The 25,653-nt window shown below is 41.6% G+C and overlaps 1 protein-coding gene across 4 annotated transcripts; it reads left to right on the forward strand.

Annotated features, from left to right (window-relative positions):
• On the forward strand, positions 1 to 25,452 carry LOC101158599 (coiled-coil domain-containing protein 30-like). 4 transcript variants are annotated; one of them, XR_002873275.1, is made up of 19 exons: positions 4 to 295; positions 2,637 to 2,810; positions 7,779 to 7,899; positions 8,120 to 8,319; positions 8,542 to 8,634; positions 9,039 to 9,204; positions 11,976 to 12,047; positions 13,964 to 14,079; positions 14,174 to 14,248; positions 14,868 to 14,960; positions 15,654 to 15,727; positions 15,812 to 15,938; positions 16,584 to 16,666; positions 17,996 to 18,137; positions 23,158 to 23,291; positions 23,405 to 23,513; positions 23,583 to 23,713; positions 23,797 to 23,852; positions 23,936 to 23,990. XR_002873275.1 is itself a non-coding variant. In XM_023954864.1 (18 exons), the coding sequence occupies exons 1-18, from the start codon at positions 281 to 283 to the stop codon at positions 23,955 to 23,957; spliced, it is 1,872 nt and encodes a 623-aa protein (XP_023810632.1). In that variant the 5' UTR covers positions 7 to 280; the 3' UTR covers positions 23,958 to 25,452. The 4 variants fall into 4 exon arrangements, 3 of the variants coding, with proteins under 3 accessions (XP_020558796.2, XP_023810633.1, XP_023810632.1); XM_023954864.1 differs by lacking the exon at positions 23,583 to 23,713 and having other exon boundaries at positions 7 to 295; positions 23,936 to 25,452; XM_023954865.1 differs by lacking the exons at positions 23,797 to 23,852; positions 23,936 to 23,990 and having other exon boundaries at positions 23,583 to 23,717.
• The last annotated feature ends 201 nt before the right edge of the window (positions 25,453 to 25,653 follow it).

Consider the following 25,653-nt stretch of genomic DNA (forward strand, 5'->3'; position numbering starts at 1 on the left):
AAAAGCCGAGTTGATACCTTCAAAATTATGTTTCACTACAGGTAAAACTTCTTTTTAACTTTCATTTAATATCTTTGCCCTTTCTTTCTTCAACAGAGTTTAGAAGAAAACGGTGGAGCAGTGAACGCTCCTCCACACTGCGTACTGATGACGCTCAGATAATCGGCAGAAAGCGTCCTCTGACTCAACGCTGGTTTGGGACGCAGATAACTTTAGTTTTCCCTCTGAAATGAATGCATCAACTTGAAAACCCGAAAACCCATGTTCTTGGCACGGAACCATGGCAGAAACAGAGGTACAAGAAACTGTTCCATTTGATTTATGACTGCACGAAAAGCGACGTAGCTATGTTGTAGTCCACCCGAGCCGAAGTCTTTCGTCTCAAATGTGTTAGTTTCTGACTTGTTAACATGCAGACCGTATTTCTTATTTTTAAAAAGATTTAAGTTTTGCTCAGCTTTTTAAAAACACGATTGCACCATGCTTTTACGCTGAAAGTTTTTTTATAGTCCGTGACCACATACGAAAAAAGCCTACGTGAAAACTTCAAAATAAAAGCACAGTTTGGAGAGTGCAGGCTTCTTTGCATTTTTTAAGTATAGCAACATTCTTAGCTGTCACAAATAAGGATAAATATATTGGAGCATCATGCAAAATTTTACTAACCCAAGAAATGTTTTTATTTCTGTCAATTTTAAATAGTTTTATTCGACTGTTCCAAAAATAATTAGAACAGCATCATAAATGTGACATAAAACACACAGACAGGATTCCAAAAAATATGGGTATTTAAAAAATAATAATACTGGCATACATTTTCATTTATTTTAGTTTTGATTTTAAAAACTGTGAAAATACTGTTAATGTACTGCTTTTTCAACCCACATTTTATTTACATCAATACAGAGTAAGGAAGCTTTCTCCTAAGTTTTTTGTTTTAGTCCTGGATTTAATCAATTTTGTATAACCCCCAAAAATATTCATACCTCCATAGCCCACTATAATGACGAATTATATATAATTAATTAAACTCTGATTACCATTTGTTAAGCAAAGCATTTCTCTTTATGTTAACATTTTATGGTTTATTCTGTGTTTTGGACGCACTTGTCTACATGTTTTGTAAATATGTTTATAGTGTATATAGTAAAAAAAAAAAGATAGGGGTACAGTATTTAACTTATAGTCAACCGATAGTAAACTGCCAAAACACACATAAGTAATTCTGTTGTATACAGGTAACATTTTTTTTTAGTTGGAAGGAAACAATCATGATTTTAGTTTCAAAAATTTTATATAAATTAAATCAGAAAAAAGTTTTAGATATAGTACTACAAAAATAACAGTATTTCAAAGCCTTTCAGCTGACAATACGCTGAAAACTTTTAAAAGTTCATTGTGTCTGGTAAATTACTTCTAAAAAGTAATTGATTACTTTACTTAGTTACTGGATCAAAATTGTAATTAAATTACTTTACTCCTTACCTATTGGAAAAAAGAATTCACAACTTGTTACTTTACTTTTTTCCTCTCATATACCAATTATCAAGGAAAAACAGCACAAACAAGATCCTATGGTCTTTCATATAACTTTATTTTTAAAGCAATGACGTCATGCAAAGTATGAACCTGGCTTTATTAGGATTTAGACAGCAGTGTGAAAAATAACACAAAAATAAGTTACAACACACTTCACTCTATGCCACTGCTGAATGTGAGATGAACCTGTTACGCCAATATTCATATCTATCACATCTGAAATGAACCCACTCCTTCAAAAACACAAAGCAATATTTCATGCCTCCATGCTCATTTTTGCTGACTTTAGCTTTTCCATTACAATGAGTTGCACCTGTGTCACCTTTTCTGTTTGTGCAAAGCTCTGCACTACAGCAAGACAACCCCCCCCTCACACACACACACACACACACTGTGGAGCACATTGACTGCAGACTCATATTGACCAGAGATGCAGTCACGTGCAGCTCAGAGAGATAGAATAAAGTAAGAGAGGGTGAATTACTATAGAAAACAACAACTCTGTGGAAAGGAATCAGCTCTTGTCTTTCACACCAAAGTTATTTCACTGGCAACCGACCTGGGGCCGGTTTCTCCTCTGCTGCTCCCCTGCTGCTCCTCGAGGATGAGAAGACTCCTTGCAGCATCTCTTTTCGTCTCATCTTTGAGCCAGTTTGGAAAGCAATGTGACTGCAGCGATGAGGGAATGTCTTTACTTTGACCAATCCCGAAATCTGCGCTTGAATGCGTGCGTGCATGTTTCAGCAAATCATGTCTTATAAATTAATCTCCGTTTTGTTTCATTTAACTGACAGAAAATATCAAAGCCTGTGAAACCTATGTAATGAAGAAATGAGGGTTTCTTTAGTAGTCATGGTAATCAATTAGCCAAATTTGAACTGTAATTCCTTACGTTCCACCGTTACTGACCAAAGTAATTAAATCATAGTAATTTGTTACTTTGTAATCCGTTACCACCAACACTGGTTTAGACAAAGATTTTGAGGTAAATCATCTCATTAGAGATGAGTCCTAATGGCCTAAATGTTTAGAGAAGGTCAAATGAAGGACAACTGTGATGGTTGTTGTCGTGATGGTAATTGCATTGTCATCTTCAGGAACTGCAGCAGATTTCCATGTGGTTCAGTGAAGAAGGACTTTCTCCTGATGCGTCTTCAGAGGCTCAGCTGTGTTTCTTGTGGCGTTCTTTCCAGCGGACAACCAGTCACCTGAGCGCCGTGTCTAAAGATCTGGAAGCACACCGCTCACAGCACTCAGCAGAGCTGGCTGAAGTAAGCTTTCCCTTCTGAGCTATAGTGGAGTTGGGGCCTGACATGATGAACAGCAGGGATGTGGGTGTCTCTGTTTACATACAGTCTCTGTCCGCTGAGGATTCTCTTCAATTTTATGCATCTTAAGTCATTATTTATTTGTCTACATTTGTTTTCAATTTTGTTGATATCTTTAAAAGTCTTTAATTTTCATTTTTGTTCTTTTGCCGGGATTGGATTCGTTTTGCGTTGTTGGATTTAATTATTTCATGGTTCTTAGTCTGTGCAGCCCTTTGGTCGTCTAGGGTCGTGTTTTAATATTCCATATACATATTGTTTACAGAAAGGCAAAATGACATCTGAGATGCTTCAGTAGGACAGCTGCAGATCCTTAAAAAGTTTAACATTTTTTTAAATGTATTTGAATAAGGCCTTAAAAAATGAAATTGTCTTAAAGACCCACTCCAATGAAAATCACGTTTTGGTGTTTTTAACCTGTTCTTGTAGCACTTTTCTCATAATGGAGTGCATTTATAGAAGAAAAAAGAAAATTAAAAATGCATTTCTGAGTATTTCTTTACTCAAATCGTTATGAATCAGGAGCAGATGAACAAAATGACATTTGAAAAAGCTTGTAGCAGTTGCGTAAACTCTACTATCGTCAGTCCACAGGCTCCCTGCTCTGCTCCATTCTACGTCTTTGGTTTCCTCGTCCGAGCTGGAATCTGGATGAAAACTGTACGGCTTGAAAGCTCCAATATTTCTCGCCATTTTTGTTGCACCTGTAATGTTTCGTAGGGGATGTGAACGGGGGTAAGCTAGCTGGAGAGTGGAAACAAAAACGGCAAAATCATAATTAAAGGACCACTGGGAAGGCTTTTACAATTAATCCAAAAAAAGAACAGAGGAGGACTTTCTGGTAGTCTTCAATTATTTCTTCTTAATGTGATGTGACTTCCTTCAAAAAAAAAAACATTTCCATGATGTGCCATGTCATAAGACCTTGAACTGTTTGTAAATTGTTTAATCTCTATACTCATTAGTAAGGGGGCTGCACGGGGGTGCAGTGGTTAGTGCTCTGGCCTCACAGCTAGAAGGCCCTGGTTTGAATTGGTTTCCACCAGCAAGTGCAAAACACGGCAGCAAAAAATGGAGAAAAAATGAACGAAAGCGAGCAGCTGCTAACGGAAAGGGGATATCCTTAATAGCGGACGTGGCGCAAAAACTTTACCTTGCATTAGCTTGCAAAATTACGATGTTGTAATTTTTATTGTAGTAATACAATAAAAAAAAAAGCTTTTGGACAGTTTCATGTATTTATAATGTCCACACAAAGAAAACATTAATAAATAACTTTAAAAAATCATACACGATAGGTTTTATATTACGTCCCTTTCTGTTAGAAGCCGTGTCTGACCTTTCATTGGTCAAATATGGTCTGACCAATGAACGTGACATGGCCGAAACAGAGGTACAGGAAACTTTTCTATTTGATCTACGACTGCATGAAAAGCGACGTAGCGCTGTAGTACATCCGAGCCCATGGCTTTCGTCTCAAATGTGTTAGTTTCTGACTTTTAAACATGCAGACTGTATTTAATATTTTTTAAAAGTTCCTGTGAGGGTTGGTTTGCGTCAGGGATGCGTGATGTCTCCGTGGTTGTTTAACGTGTATGTGGATGGTGTGGTAAAAGAGGTGAATGAAAGGGTGTTAGGTACGGGTGTGAGCATGATAAATACTGACGGCAGCGAATGGAGTGTGAATCAGTTGCTGTTTGCAGATGATACTGCACTAGTGGCTGACTCAGAAGAGAGCTTGGCACGTCTGGTTGAGGAGTTTGAAAGGGTGTGCGACAAAAGGAAGTTGAGAGTGAATGTGGAAAAGAGTAAGGTGATGAGGTGTACGAGGTTAAAGGGTGAACGCAGATTGAATGTGGCATTAAATGGGGAGTTGTTGGAAGAGGTAGAGTGTTTTCAGTATTTGGGGTCGTGCGTCTGTGTGGATGGTAGAATAGGGGGTGAGGTAGAGTTTAGAATGAACGAAGTACAAAAGATATTGGGGGGGGGGGGGGGGGGATGAATAGAGTGTTTGAATGTAGGTCACTGGGAAAGGATGCGAAAAAGGAGATTGTATGAGGGTGTGGTGGTGCCTGCAGCGTTATATGGGGCTGAAACATGGAGTCTGAAAGTGGTGGAAAAGAGGAAGCTGAATGTAGTTGAGATGAGATGTTTGAGGAGTATGTGTGGTGTGACGCGTATGGATCGTGTGAGAAATGAAGGAATCCGAGAGAACTGGTGTGATGTGAGAGTTGGCTTATAGAGCAGAGCAAAAGGCACTGGGATGGTTTGGACATGTTGAAAGAATGGAAAGGGAGCGATTGGTGAAAAAGGTATATGAATCTGATGTGAGTGGAGTGAGAATGAGAGGAAGACCGCGAATGGGATGGACAGAGGGTGTAAAAAGAGCGTTAAATGCAAGAGGGATGACTGTGGTGCAGGGGAGAGAGGCTGCTCAGGACAGGGATGGGTGGAGAGAGTTTGTGTATGAATGAATGGAGGGGTGTGGTAGAGGTCTGGTCTTGGTATGAAGCGGCAAGGGGAAACCAGCCTTGGCTGAGGCCCTGCAGTGGAGGTGCCCACACTGGGCTGTGCAGCTGACCCTGGTGCAGTGTGGTGTGGCTTAGACCAGTCACATACACACATACACTCACACACACGCACACACTGAAGGAGGAGGGTTATGTAATGTGTGCCCTGTCTAGGACACAGCCTGGGTATATAGATAGAAAAAGTTTAAATTGTTGCTCAGCTGTTTAAAAACACGATTGCGCACCATGCTTTTACGTTAAAAAGTTTTTATAGTCCGTGACCACACAAAAAAAAGCCTACGCGAAAAATAATCATGTCATATGGTCAGACCTCCCCTCCGGACGTCTGACCATAACCTGGTTCACCTCATCCCGAACTATGTCCCTTTTGCCCTGCGGGAACGTGAGCACAAAAAGTCTGTGGAGGTGGACCCCAGAAACGCAGACGGCCCTGCAGGACTGTCTGGGGTCCACAGACTGGGATGCTCTTTGCACGCCTCATGGGGAGGACATTGACGCCATGACAGACTGCATTATGGAATATATTAAGTTCTGTGAGGAGTCTGTTGTGCCTACTCGAACTATTCTATGCTTCCCCAACAACAAACCCTGGATCAGCAGTGACCTGTAGAACCTCCTGAACAGGAAAAAGAGAGCCTTCAGGTCTGGAGATCGGGAGGAGCTTCTCTGGACCCCCTGCAGTTTGCCTACCGGCCGCGCCCGGGGGTGGATTATGCCGTCATCCATCTGCTGCAGCTCACTCACTCACACCTGGATGGTGGTGGAGGAATGGTGAGAATCACCTTCTTTGAATTCTCCAGTGCCTTTAACACCATCCAGCCTTCTTTACTGGGTGAAAAGCTGCGGCTGATGGGTGCTGGTGCGTCCACTGTCTCCTGGATCACTGACTACCTGACAGGCCACAGTTTGTCCGACTGGGCGGCGTCCTGTCTGATGTGGTGCTGATTGGTGTGGGAGCCCCACAGGGCACTGTGCTCTCTCTGTTCCTGTTCACTTTGTACACCTCAGATTTTCAGCACAACTTGGAGTCATGTTACTTGTAGAAATTCTCTGACTCTGTGGTTGTGGGGTGTATAAGCGGTGGATGGAAGGAAGAGTACAGGAGGCTGGTGGATGGATTTGTGGAGTGGGCTGGAGAGAATCACCTGCTGCTCAACATGGACAAGGACAGGGAGATGGTGATTGACTTCTGAAAAAAGGGGACAGTCTTGCAGCCTCTCTGCATCCTGGGCAGGGATGTGGAGGTGGTGGAGGAGTACAAATACCTGGGAGTGACTATTGATAGCAGACTGAGCTGGAGGAGCCACAGTACTGCTGTGTACAAAAAGGCCTGCAGCAGACTCTACTTCCTAAGGAAGCTGAGGTCTTTTAACGTGTGCAGCAAGATCCTGGGGATCTTCTACCAGTCTGTGGTGGCCAGCACCTTGTTCCCCTCTCTGTGGTCTGCTGGGGAAGCAGCATTTCAGTCAGTGACGCCAACAGACCGAACAAGCTAATCAGAACGGCGGGTTCTTTCATTGGCTGCAAACTGGAAACGTTTGAAGCAGTGATGGAGAGGAAGTCACTGAACAAGATCTTATCCATTATGGACAACCCAGAGGATCCTCTCCACCCTGTTCTGGACAAACAGCGGAGCTCCTTCTAAGAGGCTCAGACGGCTCCGCTCCAAAACTGGCCGGTACCGGAAATCCTTCCTACCCAACACAATTACACTGTACAATAACTCACAATGCAACAGATAACCGTTGCACATTTTTATTTATGTATTCATTTATTTGCACATCTTTTTACCTGCACTGCCTGTAAATAGCTTTTTTAATATACCACCTCATTGTTTATATTTGTTACATTTTTTTTGTTTTTATATTATTATTATTCTTTTTTTCTCTCTTATGTTTACAATGCTGTCATTTGCTTTGGTGACGAACAAATTTCCCACGTGTGGGATCAGTAAAGCAATTCTGATTCTGATTTGGTCATTTGCATCGGATTTGCTTTTGTGTTTCAGGACTTTGTAATTTGTTCCGGGGTTTGTTGTGTCTCAGTATTTGTTCATTTGTTCTGGGATTTGTCGTTTGTTGTGTCTTAAATGGAAGCTTGTCTTGCACCTCTCGGCTAAAAAACTGTTGACTTGTCAAAACGTAAAATTAATGTTTTGACTAAAATTGGATTTTCTCGTTCAGTTTAGTCTGTAACTCCTCTGTCTCAGTATTGGTTGACAGCTTGATAACATGAAGCACAAAACCCACTTTGGTACAGAATGTCTTAATTTCATTAAAAAACTAAAAAACAAAAGAATCTAATCAAAGTATTAATGATGCTTGTTTTTATTAATTACAGTATAGCATTTACCACTGACCTTGGACTGTCTTTCTGAAAGGTGCGGAAGTCGCTGGAGCAGATCCGGATTTTTACCGAGCAAAAAAAAGAGTTGGCTCAAGAAATACAAGACGAGAACGATGAGCTCAGGGAGCAGCTGCAGCTTTTCATGTCCCACCAAGGTGTTTATTCGGATCTCTCTGTTACAAATGAACTAATATGTTCAGGCTTTTGATGACTTTCTGCATATATGCATTTATGCTGATGACATTAGTGTTTTTTTGATCAGTAACATGTTAGTTCCATCCTGGGGCAGCTCCATGTAGATTCCACTTTGGTCTTCATAGTAAAGCATCACCAAAATGCTTTTTTTTCTTGCGCTTTCCTCTCTTTTTCAAACAGATGCTCAAATGAGCGAAGTGGCCAAAATGCTTTACAATGAGGGGCTCACAGAGCTGATTCCCAGCAGCCCCAGTGAGCAGTTGGCGTACCTCTTGGTGGAAAGGGCTTCCCTGCTTGGGAAAAGTGAGGATCCCGACAAGCTGACAGTTGATGGAAAGCCAAGCAATTCAGTTGAGGCAGAAGCATTAAGGGTTTGCCAGGTTTGTGGAAAAAACATCAAACCTTTTTTCTATATTTTGTAGTTTTTGAACTTCTACCAGTGTGTTTGATCAATCGTAAATACATTTTTTGCATTGCATTTGTTAAACATTTGTAATCTTAAAAAATGACTTGGTTAGGATTTTTTTTTTTGGTTTGGTTTTTGATTGTCCTGTTTTCTTTTTTTTTTTTTTTTGGCTGTGAAATTCTTTCTCTGTTTGCAGTCTAACCACAAGAGGGCACCTCATCATTTGCAGAACAAGTGGAAGAAGATATTTGGATTCCAGAAGGGTCCACAGAGCAAACATATTATTTCTGTGTGTATTTGAGCTTGTATATAGTGCATCCCTTAAATACTAACCACATTTTGAAACAATCCTCAGGTTAGTTGGATCTGAAGCTTGCTAACTTGTGTTCCTGTGTAACAAACAAAAGAAAACACCTGTTTGCATGTGTTCAGCAGCATCCTCACTAAGTTGACGTTCTGTCTTTCACTGTTTTATTTCGGTTTTCAGCACAAGTAGGTAACTTTGCATGACAGAAGAACTTCAGGTTCCTGCACCACTGATGCATCTTGCTCAGGTGAACATCTCCAGGTGTTCTTTCTAATCTTGCATGTAATTCTCAACATTAACACTCATGACGTTCCCGGGCCTGATAAATAACTTTTTGGACACCGTTGTTTTGTTGTTGTTGAGCTTTTGTGTTTGTGTCTGTGAAGGAGGAGAACAGACCATTGACTGGTCAGGACAGCAGTTTGGAGAAGGAGTGTTGCCGCCTGGAGCGGGACCTGGAGGAGGGTTCTCGCAGGCTGGCCATGGCCCACAATGAGATCAGGCGTTTGACTGACCAGCTGGAGTCGGCCCATTTTACTCAAAGACTGTATGGTGAGGAATTGCCACATTCATTGGTAATGTACTCTCAGACACATCCGTGAATCAGCCCCCAGTCCCCCAGGACAGTTTGCTACCACCTTGTTTCAGTTTTTCACGTGGTAGAATAGAATAAAATATCTTTATTTAAATAGCACTTTTCCCAGAAAGATTTACAAAGTCCTTTACTAAAGGAGCATGAAATCAAATCAAAACCTAGAGGTAATAAAATACAATAATAATAAAACAAAACACAGTAAAATGTAGTAAAGCAATGATTAAAATCAACTAAAGGCTCTCTTGAATAAAAACGTATTTACCTGAGATTTTTTTTTTTTTTTTCCAACTTGTCCTGTCCAACAGCTGGGCAGGCAGATGAGAGCTGAGGGCCTCTTGTGTTGGACATATTTTACTTTAACAATAGGGGTTATTAATCTTCAGACAAACCAGAGGTATGTCTGAATAAACCCCTTTTGTAATTGAGGCCAAACTTTATTAATTTCAATCATGTTTGAAAATTTTGGGTGTTGGACCGGATGGAAAAGGAAAGAAGGGAAGAAAAGGGAGGGATGTTAGAGAGGGGGGGGGGGGGTAGGAGGGTGATAATAGGAGGGGAGGGGGAATAAGACCATGAAGCAGCATAAAGCAACAAGTTTACTGGTTGTTTATCGTTACGGTAAGGTTCAAATGTAGTACAAAAAGGGCGGGGCCTGTCCACACATACACTGGAATGTTATCAACACACCTGTTAGCTGCAAAAATGTCCACATGTCGACATGCACACAAAACAGATAGTGTTCACACGCATACTTATGCCTTAAAACCAACTAGTGTGAAATATTTCAGTCATTCAATCATGCAAACTGTTAGTGCAAAGGTGAGCTAACACCTGTGCTCAGGTGAGTGTTTATGTTCTTCTAAAATGGATGGTGGAACGTGAAAAGAAGGAGGGAGAGTGCCCAGCCATCCCCACCCCAAGACCCCCGCCGCAGCAGCAGCGGCAGCCGGAATCCCCCCAACGCCACACTGGAACAGGCAGGGAACAACCGCCCCCCGGGCGACCAAGACCGCCACCCAGGCCAGGGCCAGCAGGACCGCCGCAAGGCCCCCAGAGCCAGAGAGCAGGGAGGCGCGGAGGGAAAGAGAGCGCCGCCCCAGCCCAACCAGGAGAGCAGCCCCCCCGCCCCGCCGGGAGAGCCCAACGCAGGGCCCCACCGGAGAAGGACGCCCACAGCCCCAGACGAGCACCCCATCACCACCCAAGAGTTCCGGGCATCCCCCCGCCCCAACCCCAGGTACGAGCCAGGACCCCCCAAGGGAGACCTGCTCCGCACTCCAGGCAGCCACCCACCCGGCCCACGGTTGGTACAGGGAGGAGCAAGGCAGGGGCCCGCCGCCCCCGCCCAGAGGGGGGGAACCCCGGGGAAAAAAGGGGGCCCACAAGGGGTGTTGTAAATATGGCCCGACCAGGCTCGGCCACAGTTGGAAATTTGGCGGGGCCCAGCGCTCAGGGGCAAGGACCAGGACCCACCCCCCAGGGACACGAACATCCCCGGCCCAGGTGTAACGTGAACCCCCCCACCGCGCGGAGAGAGCACCGCCGGGCCCAGGAAGCCGGCACCCAGGGGACACGGCCGCCTTCGCCAAGGGGCCCGCACCCCCCACCAGGGAAGGTGTAGGGGACAGATGGTCCTAGGTCCCACCTTCCTTGCAAAATGTGTGTGCGTGTATGTGTGTTTGAGAGGGTGTGTGTGTGTGTGTGTTTGAGAGGGTGTGTGTGTGTGTGTGTTTATGTTGGAATGTATATATTGAAGGGGGAGGGGTGTGTGTACTAAGGGGGGTGCAGTTAAAATTGGCGGGTAGGCCACTAAGGGGACATCTCCTGATTACTCACAGTGATGTCCCCTCACCCTATTTACCTGAGATTTAAACCACTCAAAGATGTCAATCTGACGCAATGAAAATAGGAGGGAGCTCCAAAGACGAGGAGCAAAGCTTGAAAAGCGAGATCTCCTCTAGTCTTAAAGCAGGTTTTTGGAACGCTTAAAAGATTTTGGTTGGAAAGACCTCAAAGATTGGGCCGAAGAGTATGGGGTTAAAAGGTCAGATAAGTACGTCGGAGCTTGACCATGCAAGGCTCTAAAAACTAAAAGTAGAAGTTTAAAATCAATCTGAAATTTGACTGGTAACCAATGTAAAGCAGACAACAGAGGAGTGATGCGTGTCTGTTTACTGGTTCCTGTTAAAGGCCTTAAGACGGTTAAAAAAAGAGAATTGCAGTAATCTGAACAAGAAGAAATAAAAGCGTGGATAGTTGTTTCCTGTTCAGATCGAGACAAAACATTTTTTCATTTTGCCACGTTCCTTAGATAATAAAAACAGTTTTATGTTATCTGTTTTGAGTGACCTTTCCAGGGACATAGACCTGTCAAACAACACCCCAAGATTTCTGAGGGTTGACTGGATAGAAGGGCTCAGGGACCTGAGGTGTTATCTGATGGAAGGAGTCGTTTCACCCTAAAATTGCCAAAAATGGATATTAGAACTTTAAAAAAGCAGCATTAAAACAACTGAAACTGCTTCAGCATCAGAGAGGAAAGCGCAGCCCCGCAGCGATAAGCATATAAGCTCCGACTCCCTGCTCTGCTGTTTCAAAGTGTCCACAGCTGCATGGCAGCAGCAGCAATCGTATGTTCGCTCGTTCGTTCCATTCACCTTCTGCACAGTGCACTCTGCAGCTCCTGTAAATGAACAGATTTGCTCACTGGAACTTCTGTTTTGTATAGAACCTGAACTGGAGTCGGCACAGAAGGAGGTGGAGCAGCTCAGATATGAGGTGGAAAAACTGAAAAAATATGGTACATTTTGATTTTCTTTCTTCTTTCCTCAACTGCTTTTTTTTGTCTTTTTAAAGGGGAGATATCATGTTTTTCTTAAGCCTTTCAGAATAACTATTTCCATATACAGTACTGACCAAAAGTTTGGACACACCTTCTCATTCACAGAGTTTTCTTTATTTTCATGACTATGAAAGAGTCACACTGAAGGCATCAAAACTGTGAATTAACACATGTGGAATTATATACATGACAAAAAGTGTGAAACAACTGAAAATGTCATATTGTGTTCTTCATAGTAGCCACCTTTTGATTTAAAATGAGAATATTTGCGGTCTCAAACTTAGACATATGAGAGTTCACGAAGTACAATAAATTAAGATGGAAAAGCATTTAATTGAATTGGAGTAACATGACATTTAGTTAGATAAACATGTAAATTTGAGTTGTATAAACAATTATTGAGATTGATAGACATAAAATATTAGCTTGAATACATTTAACTCAATTACTTGTTTTGTCCGTTCTTTTTCTCCAAGCAGAAACTCTTTCTTTTGCTGATCCGTCTGTATTTCTTTTTTGATGGACATATAATCTTCATACGCTGTCATTAAAATCTCCGACTCCGTCTCACTGAAGTATAGCGCTCTCCTTTTTTCTCCACATGTTTCCATGGTGACTCCGGAAATCGGCGATCCATTGAGAATGTCTTTATGTACATGCTGTGCACGTGCATTAACCCAGGTTTACCAAGTTGAGTGTAATTACGCCAACTCATGTCCGGTCTTTTGGAACCGACATACCCAGAGTAAGCAAGTTCAGGCGGATTTCAGTCAGAGTTCAGGGTTAAAGTCAGGGTAGTTTAAACATGCGTCCTGGAATACCCCCCAGGTCTTACCTTTGTTGTTTTTCTGGAGAATTATCGTTTATTCCAGTCTGACGTTGAACCTGCTTGGTGGCTTCATGTGATAAAAAAGGTTGGTGGTACTTCCAGTTTTTGAAGGAACACGCCTGAAGGCGTGCAAATTGCGTTGCAAATTGTGCAGATTTCTGCAACATTAACAAATCTGCATTACAGTACTCTGTTTTTTATCAGATTCTAAATAACTAATACCTCCACTCAGAGGCCGAAATTTAATTTTTGAGTCCCCGGACAAGTTGGTTGGAAGATGAAAAGAAATCTACTCCCCACATGTTTTACCGGCCTGATTATAACACTATTTTACACAGAAATACCTCTACCTTCTGAATTTTTCAGAACGAACAAAATCCAAACTTTTGCAAATATGGATGTGCACATTCTGCATATAAAATGAAAGTGTTTTGCCGATCACTGTTACCTTGGCGGAGAAATTGGGTGAGTGTTAGCCTGTGGGCGGTGCTGGCAGCGCAGTCTTTCTGGAAGCGGCGGTTCTCACTTATCAATGTCGCTATGTGAGAACCCACTCCTTTTTGCCTGGAGTGCAGGTTTTTAAGAGAAATTCTCAGAAATGCATGAATGGATCAAAATACCCCTAGGGGGTTGTTTTAAGTGAGGAATGAACATTATAATGCACATAAAACTCAAGAAGTTGATTTTGCATAATACATAATACATTCACTCAAAACAAAAAAACTCCAATGTATCGTGCTAAGGGTGCAGCATGTCAGTGATGCTCACAGTTTTTTTAAGAGCTAGATTGTGCCATAGGAAGTTTGTATATTTAAAAGACTGTAAAATCTGAGATTAAGAACTGTGCATTTACCGGTAGTTGTTTGTTCTTTTTTTTATTTTTAGAAAATGTAGTAAAAAAAACAAAGTTACAAGGATTGATTATTGTTTTATGCTGTATTTTACTGTAGCCATAAAATCTGAACAGGTTTTTTTTTCTATCACGTTACCAATATGATTGTAGGTAATTCTAAATACATTCATTTATTACCCGTGTTTTGTGAAGAAATGGTGGAACTGCGTAAGGCAAAAGAGCTTAATGACCGCCTGGACCTTGAGATCAGGACCTTGAGGAACAGGGTCCGCTCTCTAGATGCTGAAAAACGCTCTCTGCAGCAGACTGTGAGATACCTCCTGATTTACAAACAATAATTAATATCATATTTCAATTTTTAGAAGATCAGAACAGAACTCAAACATTTTTTTTGGTTGTCAGGTTGCATCTTTGCAAGGAGAGTTGAGAAGAGATGAAAATTCCCTGCAGGACCAGGAGGACACAGAAATGCTTGAAGTAAGTCTATTTATAAAATTGTATTGATTCTTTGTATAGGGGCTGAAATGTAGTCAAAATAATATAAAGACTTAAACAAGTAAATGCAAAAGAAATATGTTTTTAAATGAAAGTAGCTAGCTTTTTGAGAATATAAAAATCAGTTAGTTAACATGTATTTTGATGAAGTTAGTTGAAAAATTGACACAAAAAAATAAGACATTTCATCGATTGTCTTTTGTGTATTTTGATTTTACTTGCTTGTATTTTATAGCTGAGTTACAGATTCAACCTAAAGAAATATCCTAAAAAACATTTAAACAAATAGGATCATTTGTGCTTTCAGACATTGCAGGGTTAGAATTGGCTAAGAGCTCCTCCAGGTAATCATGTCTCCGCATTTTTCTTGGTAATTCATGTGTAAATATTTAAACACCATACGTGTACAGTGTTGAAGAGCACATTTAAAGAAAAGAACAGTGTGTTTTTCTAAGGTGGGAGTTTTAGGGAGGAGTACATAACTCAGAAAGAATGTAAAGATTTTCCTGGAAGTGTTTACGTCTAAATCTTCTGTAAAAATGTCCTACATGCTGGGGCCTGTTTTGTGAGATGCTTCGTGGTTTTCTGTCTTTTCTCCCAGATTGAAAGATTGGAACCGGCAAAATGTGGCAGAATATTCACTAGAGACAAACCAACAGGCCCAACACAGCAGCTGATGGACAAGGAGAAAACTGTGAGTGGACGAAAAGAGACATTAAGAACTGGATCATGGTTCTGATGAGGCCACACCTTAGTCACAACTGCCCTCACGGGTGGATACTGGCTGTCTGATAAAATGGGCAAAGCTGTATGGGGCACAGAGGAAATATTACGGTCATAGAGCACTCGGTGAGCTTTCTTAGTAAAAATGTTTATGCAGATTTTTTTGTAACTAGCACATATGGATAAGTAACAGTGAAGTAGGTAAAGAGCACCCATTAATAAGTCACATGCACCTGTACAGGTGCATGTGACTAAGTCACAGACATGACAGATTCTCCTGATGCTGTTACCAAATATTTTAGTGCTTTTTTTGAAACAATGTTTAGTTTTTTTGAATATGATTTCATAAACTTTGTTGAAAAGTTACGTCATTACCTGTAAGTAGTACTGCAACAGTGTAATAAACCTGCAGATGTACACAAGAATAAAATGAATCCAGGTAAACCTAACTGTTCAGACCAAAGTTTCATTAACTATTGACATTAAAAAAGCAGTGTGTTTAATTTTTGGTAGAAATGAAGTTGTCTATTAATAAAATTAACCAATGATGTGAAAAAAGAACACTGGGGTTATTTGTTCTTTCTTGAAGAAACTACATGATGTTTGTCGTTTTTATTTTTTTAATAGTAGAGTACATGTTGTTTAACTCTTGCTTTGTCTTCAGCCTGTGGATAAAGGCAACCTGGCTCTTATTTTGGCTAAAATCTGCTCTAAAGAAAGCCACCTCCAGCATCAAAGGTTTGGAAACTGCACTAAGAGCACGCCATCATTCAATTGAGAGGAAAATTTTATGTAAATGATTTTGAATTAACTCGTTCAAAGGCACCTTCAGGAAAAAAGGCAAGTTTCACATCCAGATAAAAGCGTCATGATTCAAGAAGACACTACCTCAAAGACAGAGAATAAAGAAGTCCAGACAGATCTGTGCCAAGAGAACGCTCAATCCAAGGTAATTCTGCGTGTACCGTCATACTGTTTGGCTACATTATCAAACCACTGATGCTACATTCACATCAAGCTTATGATGCACATTTAAAAATGCACGATCGGCATATTGTGTTCATACTGGACTGTTCCCACCCTATACTAGCCCATGTACTCACAGTTGGAAGAGACTTAATGCAAAATGTCAAAGCGGTGCAAATCTCGTGAATCTTGCTCCAGCCTTTTTCTGTCACAGCTCTATTCCGATATAAGATAAAGGCATATAGTAAACCGCAACTATTAATTTCTCTTTAATGATCACTTGACAGGTCGGCCTTCCGTGTATTAAAAAGGACGGCGTCCATATGTCACGATCAAATCCCTGATTAGTCAAAGTTGAACTTGTCAAACTTTCAACACGTGTTCAGTGGCCGCACGTTTTGTTCACAGAGCCCAAAAACGAACCTAAAAACGTGTGTAGCGACAAGTGAACACGAGAGTTTTGAACGCGGAAACCTGAAAGACACACATGCGTGCGTTTCCACAGACTTTTCATTGAAAGGGGTCACTTGAATGCTCGTTTCTGAGCCCGGTGTGAACGTAGCATAAAGGGGCAGCCAGTCTGTTTAATGTGTTAAATATATTGCCTTGTTTTAACGACTATCTATAGGTGTGTCCTAACTGTCAAGTTGAGTGTGAAACCCTGAAGAAGGAGATTTGTGAAACTCTTCAGTGCCTTGATAAACAGAGGAGGTACCAAGTCATTCTATACTAGAATTATGTGATTATTGACATATTTTTTTAAGCACCATAGGGAAGCACATTTTCAAATCTAGGTCTACATGGTGGCGCAGTGGTTAGAAACTGTCACCTCACAGTGAGAAGGCTCTGGTTCAAGAGTGAACTTCGCTTTCACCTGACAGCAGCTGGATAGGCTCCAGGAACCCCATGACCCCTTATGGCAAGGGTTCTCAAAGCTTTTGTAGCGGAGGGCCAAATTAAGAACTCGATGTTAGAATGGGGGGCCAATTTTGGTGAAAAAAAAGGATAAACAGAAAAAGTTGTTTTCAATAACTTTAAGGACCAAGTGTCAGTTGTACAGTTAACCAGGCCCTCCAGATGTTTTCCCAGTTGCGGTCGGAGGTTGACGCCTTGATCTTCTACTCGTCTAATAATTGTATCATTTGACAGACTTAATTCTTCAAACTTTTTCTTTTGCTCTGGACAAACGATGTCAGCTACTTTCAGCATACATTCTTTTTACAAACTCCCTGTCACTTAAAGCCTTGCTATGGCGGGCCATTTCCAAAGCCACAACGTAGCTACTAGCTTCTGCCACAGCTTCACTGAATTCAGCCATTTTTGTAAACATCGGGTGTGCAGCATAGCCTCGTTGTAGTTGTTGAAGCTTATTGTTGCCCTCCTCGCCGGTAAATTTGTCATAGTTTTTATGATTTGTAACATAGTAATGATTTATATTGAATTCTTTGAGCATTGCATTTACCTACCTGGAAATAAAGCACATGACTTTATCCAGCCCATGAGGTACGACAAATTAAGCATTTGTTCACTTAGCTTGAAAGCTTCTTTTCTCCTCACCAACGCAACATTTTTCCTTAAAGGAACCTGCTCTGGCTCTCTTTTATTGAAGGCCACAAAAAAATCTTCCCACGGGCCGCCATTGGCCCCCGAGCCGCACTTTGAGAACCCCTGCCTAATGCGAAAAAACGAGTTTAGAAAAAAGTTATGAATTTCTTCATCTAAAATCACCCTGAATAAATGAACATATTAAGCCAGGGGTCCCCAAATCCAGGCCTTAAGGGCTGGTGTTCTACATGTTTTCCAACCAAGCTGTGATTGAAGCTCCTTATTGGCTAAACACACCTGATCTAGGTAATCAGCAGCAAATAAGGCAGGATTTCTGGATAACCAGCAGGGCACCGGCCCTCAAGGCCTGGATTTGTGGACCCCTGTACTAAGACTTTATAGAGAAATATAGTAGTGCCATTTAAATGATGCATATATTTGACTTTGTTTGCATGAAGAGGGGGCATTTAACTACATTTTTTTGTGGCCTTTCAGTAAATACCACACCGCCAGAGAAAAACATAAAGAGAGGCTACGTCTCGCCAAACAGGTTTTTGATGACGAAACCAAGTGGCGTGATGAAAGGATAAAGAGTCTGGAGCACGACTTATCATTATGCAGCCACTCACTAGCAAAGGTAAACATGCTGCTGTATTTACACAAGCCAAATCCCCAATTTTTGTTAATTTTTCTGGGAACTACAGTATATATATATATATCTTAGTGGAACTTGTCAGATTGGTTTTGGATTATTATGTGTACTCAATTACCTGACTTTATGTCTTTTTTATATGTATGTATATATGTATACAGTGAGGTCAATAAGTATTTGATCACCCTGTGAATTAGCAAGTTCTCCCACTTAGAAAACATGGAGGGGTCTAAAATTTTCATCATAGGTGCATTTCCATAGTGAGAGACAGAATCTGAAGAAACATTCAGAAATACCATTGTACGATTTTTTAAAACAATTTGTTTGAATATTACTGTGACAAATAAGTATTTGATCACTTGGGTTAAACAACTTTATTATTTGGTACAGAAGCCTTTGTTAACAATTACAGAGGTCAAACGGTTCCTGTAGTTCTTCACTAGGTTTCTACACACTGCAGCAGGGATTTTGGCCCACTCCATACAGATCTTCTCTAGATCTGTCAGGGTTCAGGGCTGTCGCTGAGCAACACAGAGTTTCAGCTCCCTCCAAAGATTCTCTTTTGGATTTAGGTCTGGAGACTGGCTAGGCCACTCCAGAACCTTGATGTTTCTTACGGAGCCACTCCTTGGTTTTCTTGGATGTGTGCTTCGGGGTCATTGTCATGCTGAAAGACCCAGCCACGACCCATCTTCAACGCTCTGACAGAGGTAAGGAGGTTTTTGGCCAATATCTCACAATACAGAGCCCCGTTCATCCTCTCCTTAATACAGTGCAGTCGTCCTGTCGTCCAGAGCATGATGCTTCCGCCCCCGTGCTTCACTATGGTGTTCTTGGGATAATGCTCCTCCTTTTTCCTCCTCCAAACACGCCGAATGGAGTTAAGACCAAAAAGTTCTATTTTGGTCTCATCTGACCACAAGACTTTCTCCCATGACTCCTCTGGATCATCAAGATGGTCATTGGCAAACTTCAGACGGGCCTTGACATGGGCTGACTTCAGCAGGGGAACCTTCCGTGCGATGCATGATTTTAAACCATGACGTTTTAATGTATTACTTATAGTAGGTAGCCATGGAAACGGTTGTCCCAGCTCTTCTCAGATCATTGACCAGCTCCTCCTGTGTAGTCCTGGGCTGATTCTGCACCTTCTTTAGTATCATGGATACCCCACGAGGTGAGATCTTGCGAGGGGCCCCAGTCCGAGGGACATTGACAGTCATCATTAGCCTCTTCCATTTTCTGACAATTGTTCCAACAGTTGTTCTTTTCTCACCAAGCTGCTTGGCAATTGCCCCGTAGCCACTTCCAGCTTTGTGAAGGTCTACAATTTTGTCTCTTGTGTCTTTTGACAGCTCCTTGGTTTTGCCCATGTTGGTAGTTAGACTTCTGACTGATTGTGGGGTGCACAGGTGCCTTTATGCAAGCTAACCACCTCAAACAGGTGCCACTAATTTAGAATCATGAGCAGAGTGGAGTTGGACTATTTAAAAGCAGAACAGCAGGTCTTTGCTGGTCGGAAATAGAGATAGACATAGAGATAGAGATATTCTTTATTGATCCCACATTGGGGAAATTCAATTGCTACAGCAGTTCAAAAAGCAGAGAAGAATGACAGCAATGTGCAAAAGAATGAAGGGTGCTCAAAATGTGCAAAAATACAAAATGTGCAAAAATAGAAAAAGTAATAACTTATGTACACTATTACGACATAACGTATGTTATGCGTAATAATAAAATTAAATAAATAAAGTAGAAAAAAACACAGAATATACAGATGGGCTATGGATGTATGATAACCGGTTTGTACCTGCATATTTAAACTGTGGAATTGTACAATCTTATAGCTGTTGGGATGAATGACTTGCAGAACCGTTCTTTCCTGCATGGGGGGTGTAGAAGTCTGCAGCTGAAGGAGCTGCTCAGCGCCTCCACTGTCTGATGTAGTGCGTGAGAGGTGTTGTCCATGATGGATTGTAGCTTTGCCAACATCCTCCTTTCACCCACTTCCTCCACAAAGTCCAGTGGACAGCCCAGGACAGAACTGGCCCTCCTGACCAGCTTGTTAGGTCTCTTCCTGTCCCGGTCTGTACTGCCTGCTCCCCAACAGGCCACGGCGTAGTGCAGAGGTGGGCACTGAGGGCCGCATTCCTGCATGTTTTCCAGCATAGCCTGCTCTGGCATGTTCTAATTGGCTGGACACACCTGAACCAGGTAATCAGCCATGAGTAGGGCAAGACTATCTGGAAATCATGCAGACACACCGGCCCCTCGAGGCCTGGAATTGCCCACCCCTGGCGCAGTGGATAACAGAGGCTACCACAGAGTCATAGAAAGTCCTTAAGAGAGGCCTGCACACTCCAAAAAACCTCTGTCTTCTCAGAAGGTGGAGGCGACTTTGGTCCTTCTTATACAGGGCATCGGTGTTGTGAGTCCAGTCCAGTTTTTTGTTGAGGTTAACACCCAGATACTTAAAACTGTCCACTACCTCAATGTCCACCGCTGAGCATGTCACACCGGTGAGCATCCCTGGATGGTCACCGGTGGGAATTGTGGTGTTCTTCTCTGGAAGTCAATCACCATCTCCTTTGTCTTACTGGTGTTCAAGCACAGGTGATTACGCTCACACCAGTCCACAGAGTCCTTGATGACTGACCTGTACTCCAGCTCGTTCCCCCCCCGACACACAGCCAACAATGGCCGAGTCGTCAGAGAACTTCTGGAGGTGGCAACTGCCGGTGTTGTAGGTAAAGTCTGATGTATAAAGGGTGAAGAGGAATGGTGAGAGCACCGTCCCGTCCGTGTAGCCTCACATACTGTTGTCTGTTGGTGAGGTAGTCGATCGTCCATGCAGCCAGTCGTCCGTCCACTCCAGCCCCTTCCAACTTCTCTCTGAGCAGAGCTGGCCGTATGGTGTTGAAGGCGCTGGATAATCTATCTGATATCTGATAATCAAGTGATTAAATACTTACTTATCACAGTAATATACAAATAAATTGTTTTAAAAAAAACGTACAACGTGATTTCTGAATGTTTCTTCAGATTCTGTCTCTCACTGTGGAAATGCACCTATGATGAAAATTTTAGACCCCTCCATGTTTTCTAAGTGGAAGAACTTGCTAAATCACAGGGTGATAAAATATTTATTGACCTCACTGTATATATGTATATGTATATGTGTATATGTATATGTGTATATGTATATACAGTGGTGGACAAAATTGTTGGTACCGCTCAGTTAAATAAAGTCCACATTGCTCAAGAAATGACTTGAAACGTTCAAAAGTAACAATAAATTAAAATGTATTGAAATTATTCATTCATTCATCTTCTTAACCGTTTATTCCCTTTCGGGGTTACGGGGTTGCCGGAGCCTATCCCAGCCACTTGGGCGTAGGCAAGGGATGCCCTGGACTGGTCGCCAGTCTGTCGCAGGGTGGAATATCCTCAATCACACATCCACTCACTCTCACACACCTATGGACAATTTAGAGTTGCCAATCAACCTATGTAGCATGTTTTTGGATGGCGGGAGGAAGCCGGAGACCCCGGAGAAAACCCACGCATGCACGGGGAGAACATGCAAACTCCACACAGAAAGGTCCCCCATTGATGTTGTGTTTTTCATGTCCCCCAGCCGGGACTTGAACCGGGGGCCTTCTTGCTGTGAGGCAAGAGCGCTAACCACTGCGCCACCGTGCAGCCGCATTGAAAATTAAATAATCAAAATCAGCCATAACTTTTGAGCTGTTGATTAACATAATTATTAAAAAAAAACAACTAATGAAATAGGGCTGGACAAAAATAATGGTACCTCCACAAAAGACTGAGAACTAATTGCCCAGGGGGTCATGATGAACTCAGGTATGTCCTTTAGTGACATCACAGCTGTTTTCAACGTTTAACTCTTGAACGTTTCAAGTCATTTGAGTGAGCATTGTGGACTTTCTTTCTTTAACTGAGGGGTACCTACAATTTTGTCCACCGCTGTATATTGAACATGCACCCACCGGCCACTTTATTAGATATAACTTGCTAGGTATATCTAATAGACTTTTAAAGTATAGACTTTTAACCAGGTTGGACCCCCTTTTGCCTACAGAACTGTTTAGTCCTTGGTACTAATTCTCTGTAAACTATACAGATGGTTGTGGGTGAAAATCCCACAACTGGACAGGTGCGCCTACTAAAGTGACCAGTGCATATCACCTCAAAGTACCGGCTTCAGATTAGATTTGAGTTTATCATAGCTCATAAGAAGAAAGAAATTTAATAGATTATTGTTTAGTTTTTTTTTTTTTTGCGTATAAGTAAATGCTAACCAAAGTATTTTTAAAAATCTGTTAAAGGAACACAGATCATAAATGTGAAAGAAATAGTTTTATTATTAACATTGGTTAAATGTATGTTTAAATGTTAACTCAGATTGACCTTTTTACCTTTTTAGAAACAGTTCTATGTTTGTTCATCTGTTTCTCATCCCCATCGAGGATGAGGGGGTTTTACGACACACTGTCCTGAGCTGATAAGGAATACTGGTCGAACTAAGAATCCTCCCAAATGGTTCATTATTTGACCCCCCCCCCCTAATGAACTTTTCTCTTTGTTTGGAAATTGTAACCTCCTACTTGAATTCTTAATAAAAGGAGCACTGGGAGAAGCAGACCTTTGAGAAGGGAAGGGTGGTGGACTTCTTCCGTCACACTTGCTTTCCTCTCTTGTGCATAAGAAACTTGATTCTTGCTGTGGTTTGTTGTTTCTAATTTTGTTTTTCTTTAATGTCTAGATGCATTTATCTGACAATAAAAAAAAAACATAGCAAACTGTTCTTATTTGTCAGTTGTTTGACTAGTTTGACTGCAGTGCATTTTCAGCCGACAAATTAATCATTGATAGTGTAGTTAAAGAATGACCACTCTCTGCTTGTATTTCTAAAAGGAAATGTCTGTACTTGCAAATTGGATGTGAGGTGTGGATGGTAATTATCTTTTTTTTTAACCTCTAGGAGAGAGAATTTGTTTTGTGCATCAGTTTGCAAAACGAGAAGCTGCTTGTTGAAAAGAGGGAACTGTTGGAAGAGCTCACTGAAGAGGAACACAAGAAAAACACTAAACTAACAGCTGCTTTGTCCAAAAGCAGGTACCAAATAAATAACGGAAGCTATTTGTGAATGATTTCTGGGCATTGTCATCATCGTCTTCCTCTTCCTGGTTCTTTCCTACATTCCTGTGTTTGCCATTTTTTCTCTCAAGGGTGGATTTTTTAGAAATGGAAAACAAAGAAATGGGGCACAGAATTGCGCACCCGTCCAATCACCTGGAACGCAGCCTGCAGACCTCGCAGCCTCTGCACCCCACAGGGGTACAGGTCATTTCGAAATCCACTTCATTGTCATGCCTGCTTTGATGTATTGCTTTTGTCATGTTTCAGAGTGGATGTAAACAACAGGAATGGGCTTTGCTGTTTATTATGATATATGTGGATCATAGTTGAACAACGCTGTCAAAGTTAGCTATACCATAATTCCTTTCAATGTCATTTATTAAAAATCCCAGTGAAAAGTGAGCCACTCTTTCATTTATATTTTTAAACTTTGTGTGACAGAAAAGTTCATTGTACAAATCTACTATATTTTTTTGAAAAGGAACCACGTAAAACAAGCCAACAGATTCCCGCATCCCTTCCGGAGTTCGCATTAAGGTATGTCTGAACCGTGTTCTCAGCTGCATCGCTGTTTTGGTTGCATACAAATACTGTCATGTCGGCACTGTCTGTGATTCCAGGGTGATGCCATCTGAAGTCTGAGAATCAAGACTTATCAGACAGCACACAGGCTACTACCGCCAAGCAGACAGACACGACTGCATCTTCTCACCGTCCTACTGCGGAGCTTAGCTACCTGAATGTGACAATCATGCAGAGATTTTCTGACCTCCCCAATCCCCCCTAAGGACCGTTCACACTGCCCTCAGGAACGCGCGTTCAAGCTACCTCTTCTAATGAAAAGTGTATGTAATCGTGTGTAAATGCCCATTTTGGGCTTCCACATACAAAATTCTTGCGTTTAAAACTCGCTGCTCAAGTTTCTGTGACGGTTTTCAGGTTGTACGTACAAAACACACAGCCATTGAACACACGTTGAAAGTTAAGCCAGGTGAACTTTGACCATCCGGGACTTTGATCTGGCAGTGACATATGATCTGTTTGAAAACTGATCATGGAGGAAAAATGAATAATTGTGGTTTGAGTCCGGCTGCAGTTGTATGACACCAAGCCCTTCATATATCAGAATAGAGCTGTAAAAGAAAAAACCTGGAGGAAGATTCACGAGATTTGCACCACTTGGACATTTCACACCAAGTGCGCTATGAGCGCAGCATATAAATGTTGTGTGTTATTGCACAGAGACCCGGTTATTGCACAGAAGTCAGTTATTGCACATATATGTAATAGTCAGTAATTTAGCATTGTAAAAAGTCAGAGTGAGGTTAAGTTGGTGGAAGTGTGCGTGTTCCGTATGGTAATTGCCTGTGTGAAAAAGCTGTTCCTTAGTCTGTTTGTCCTGGTTCTGATGGACCTGTACCTCCTTCCAGAGGGCAGCAGGTCGAATAGAGGGAAAGCAGGATGGGTGGAGTCAGTGATGATGTTAGTCACCCTGCTGAGGCAGCGGGACTGGTAGATGTCCTTCAGTGAGGGGAGAGGACAGCCGATGATCCTCTACACTGTCTTTACCACTCTCTGGAGGCTCTGCGGTTCTGCTTCAGTGCAGTGGGAGAACCACACTGTGATGCAGTAGTACAGGATGCTCTCGATGGTTGAGCAGTAGAAGGTTACCAGCATCACATCCCCGGTGTGAACGTAGCATGAGGCAACTGGGAAATTGGGCTTTTTTCATCTGCCATGAGAATAGATTACAACGTTTTTTTTCAACTTCCTCCGCCTGCATGCTACATGTTTTCTGCAGGACGGTGAGCTGATTATGGTGTTTTAGAAAGGTACCACGAAAAAACATGCAGGCTGCTTAGCTTAGAATTCCACTGTTCTGCTCTGTACAGATTATATGAACTGTTTTAATCAATAATTGTAAAAACAAAAAAATAAACAGGTAAAAATAAACATTTTATTTATTGAAGAAAACTGTTAAAATGAGCTAAGAGTAATGGTTGACTCATTTTCATTGAAATGGAATGGGCATGGTAAAAAAAATTCACACTTTGGTGTTGAACAGATGTTGTGTTTACCTGCTTGTAAAAAAAGTGTTCTTTGTTAGGAATAAAAATTAATCAATTCTTACCAATATTTAATGAAGTGTATGCCTCTTGAAACATTTTTTATACACACCAGCCAGTCTATGAAACACCAGCCAGTCTATCAAACACATTAAAACAAATTAACTACAACTAAAAATCTTAAAGGACCCATACCATGCTGTCCTTTTTATAGTACACAATATCCATTTATATAATACTATATTACCTTTGACACACAAAAGAACACATTT

Source organism: Oryzias latipes, chromosome 5, assembly GCF_002234675.1.
Source record: "Oryzias latipes chromosome 5, ASM223467v1".
In the NCBI taxonomy this organism is placed as follows: Eukaryota; Metazoa; Chordata; class Actinopteri; order Beloniformes; family Adrianichthyidae; genus Oryzias; species Oryzias latipes.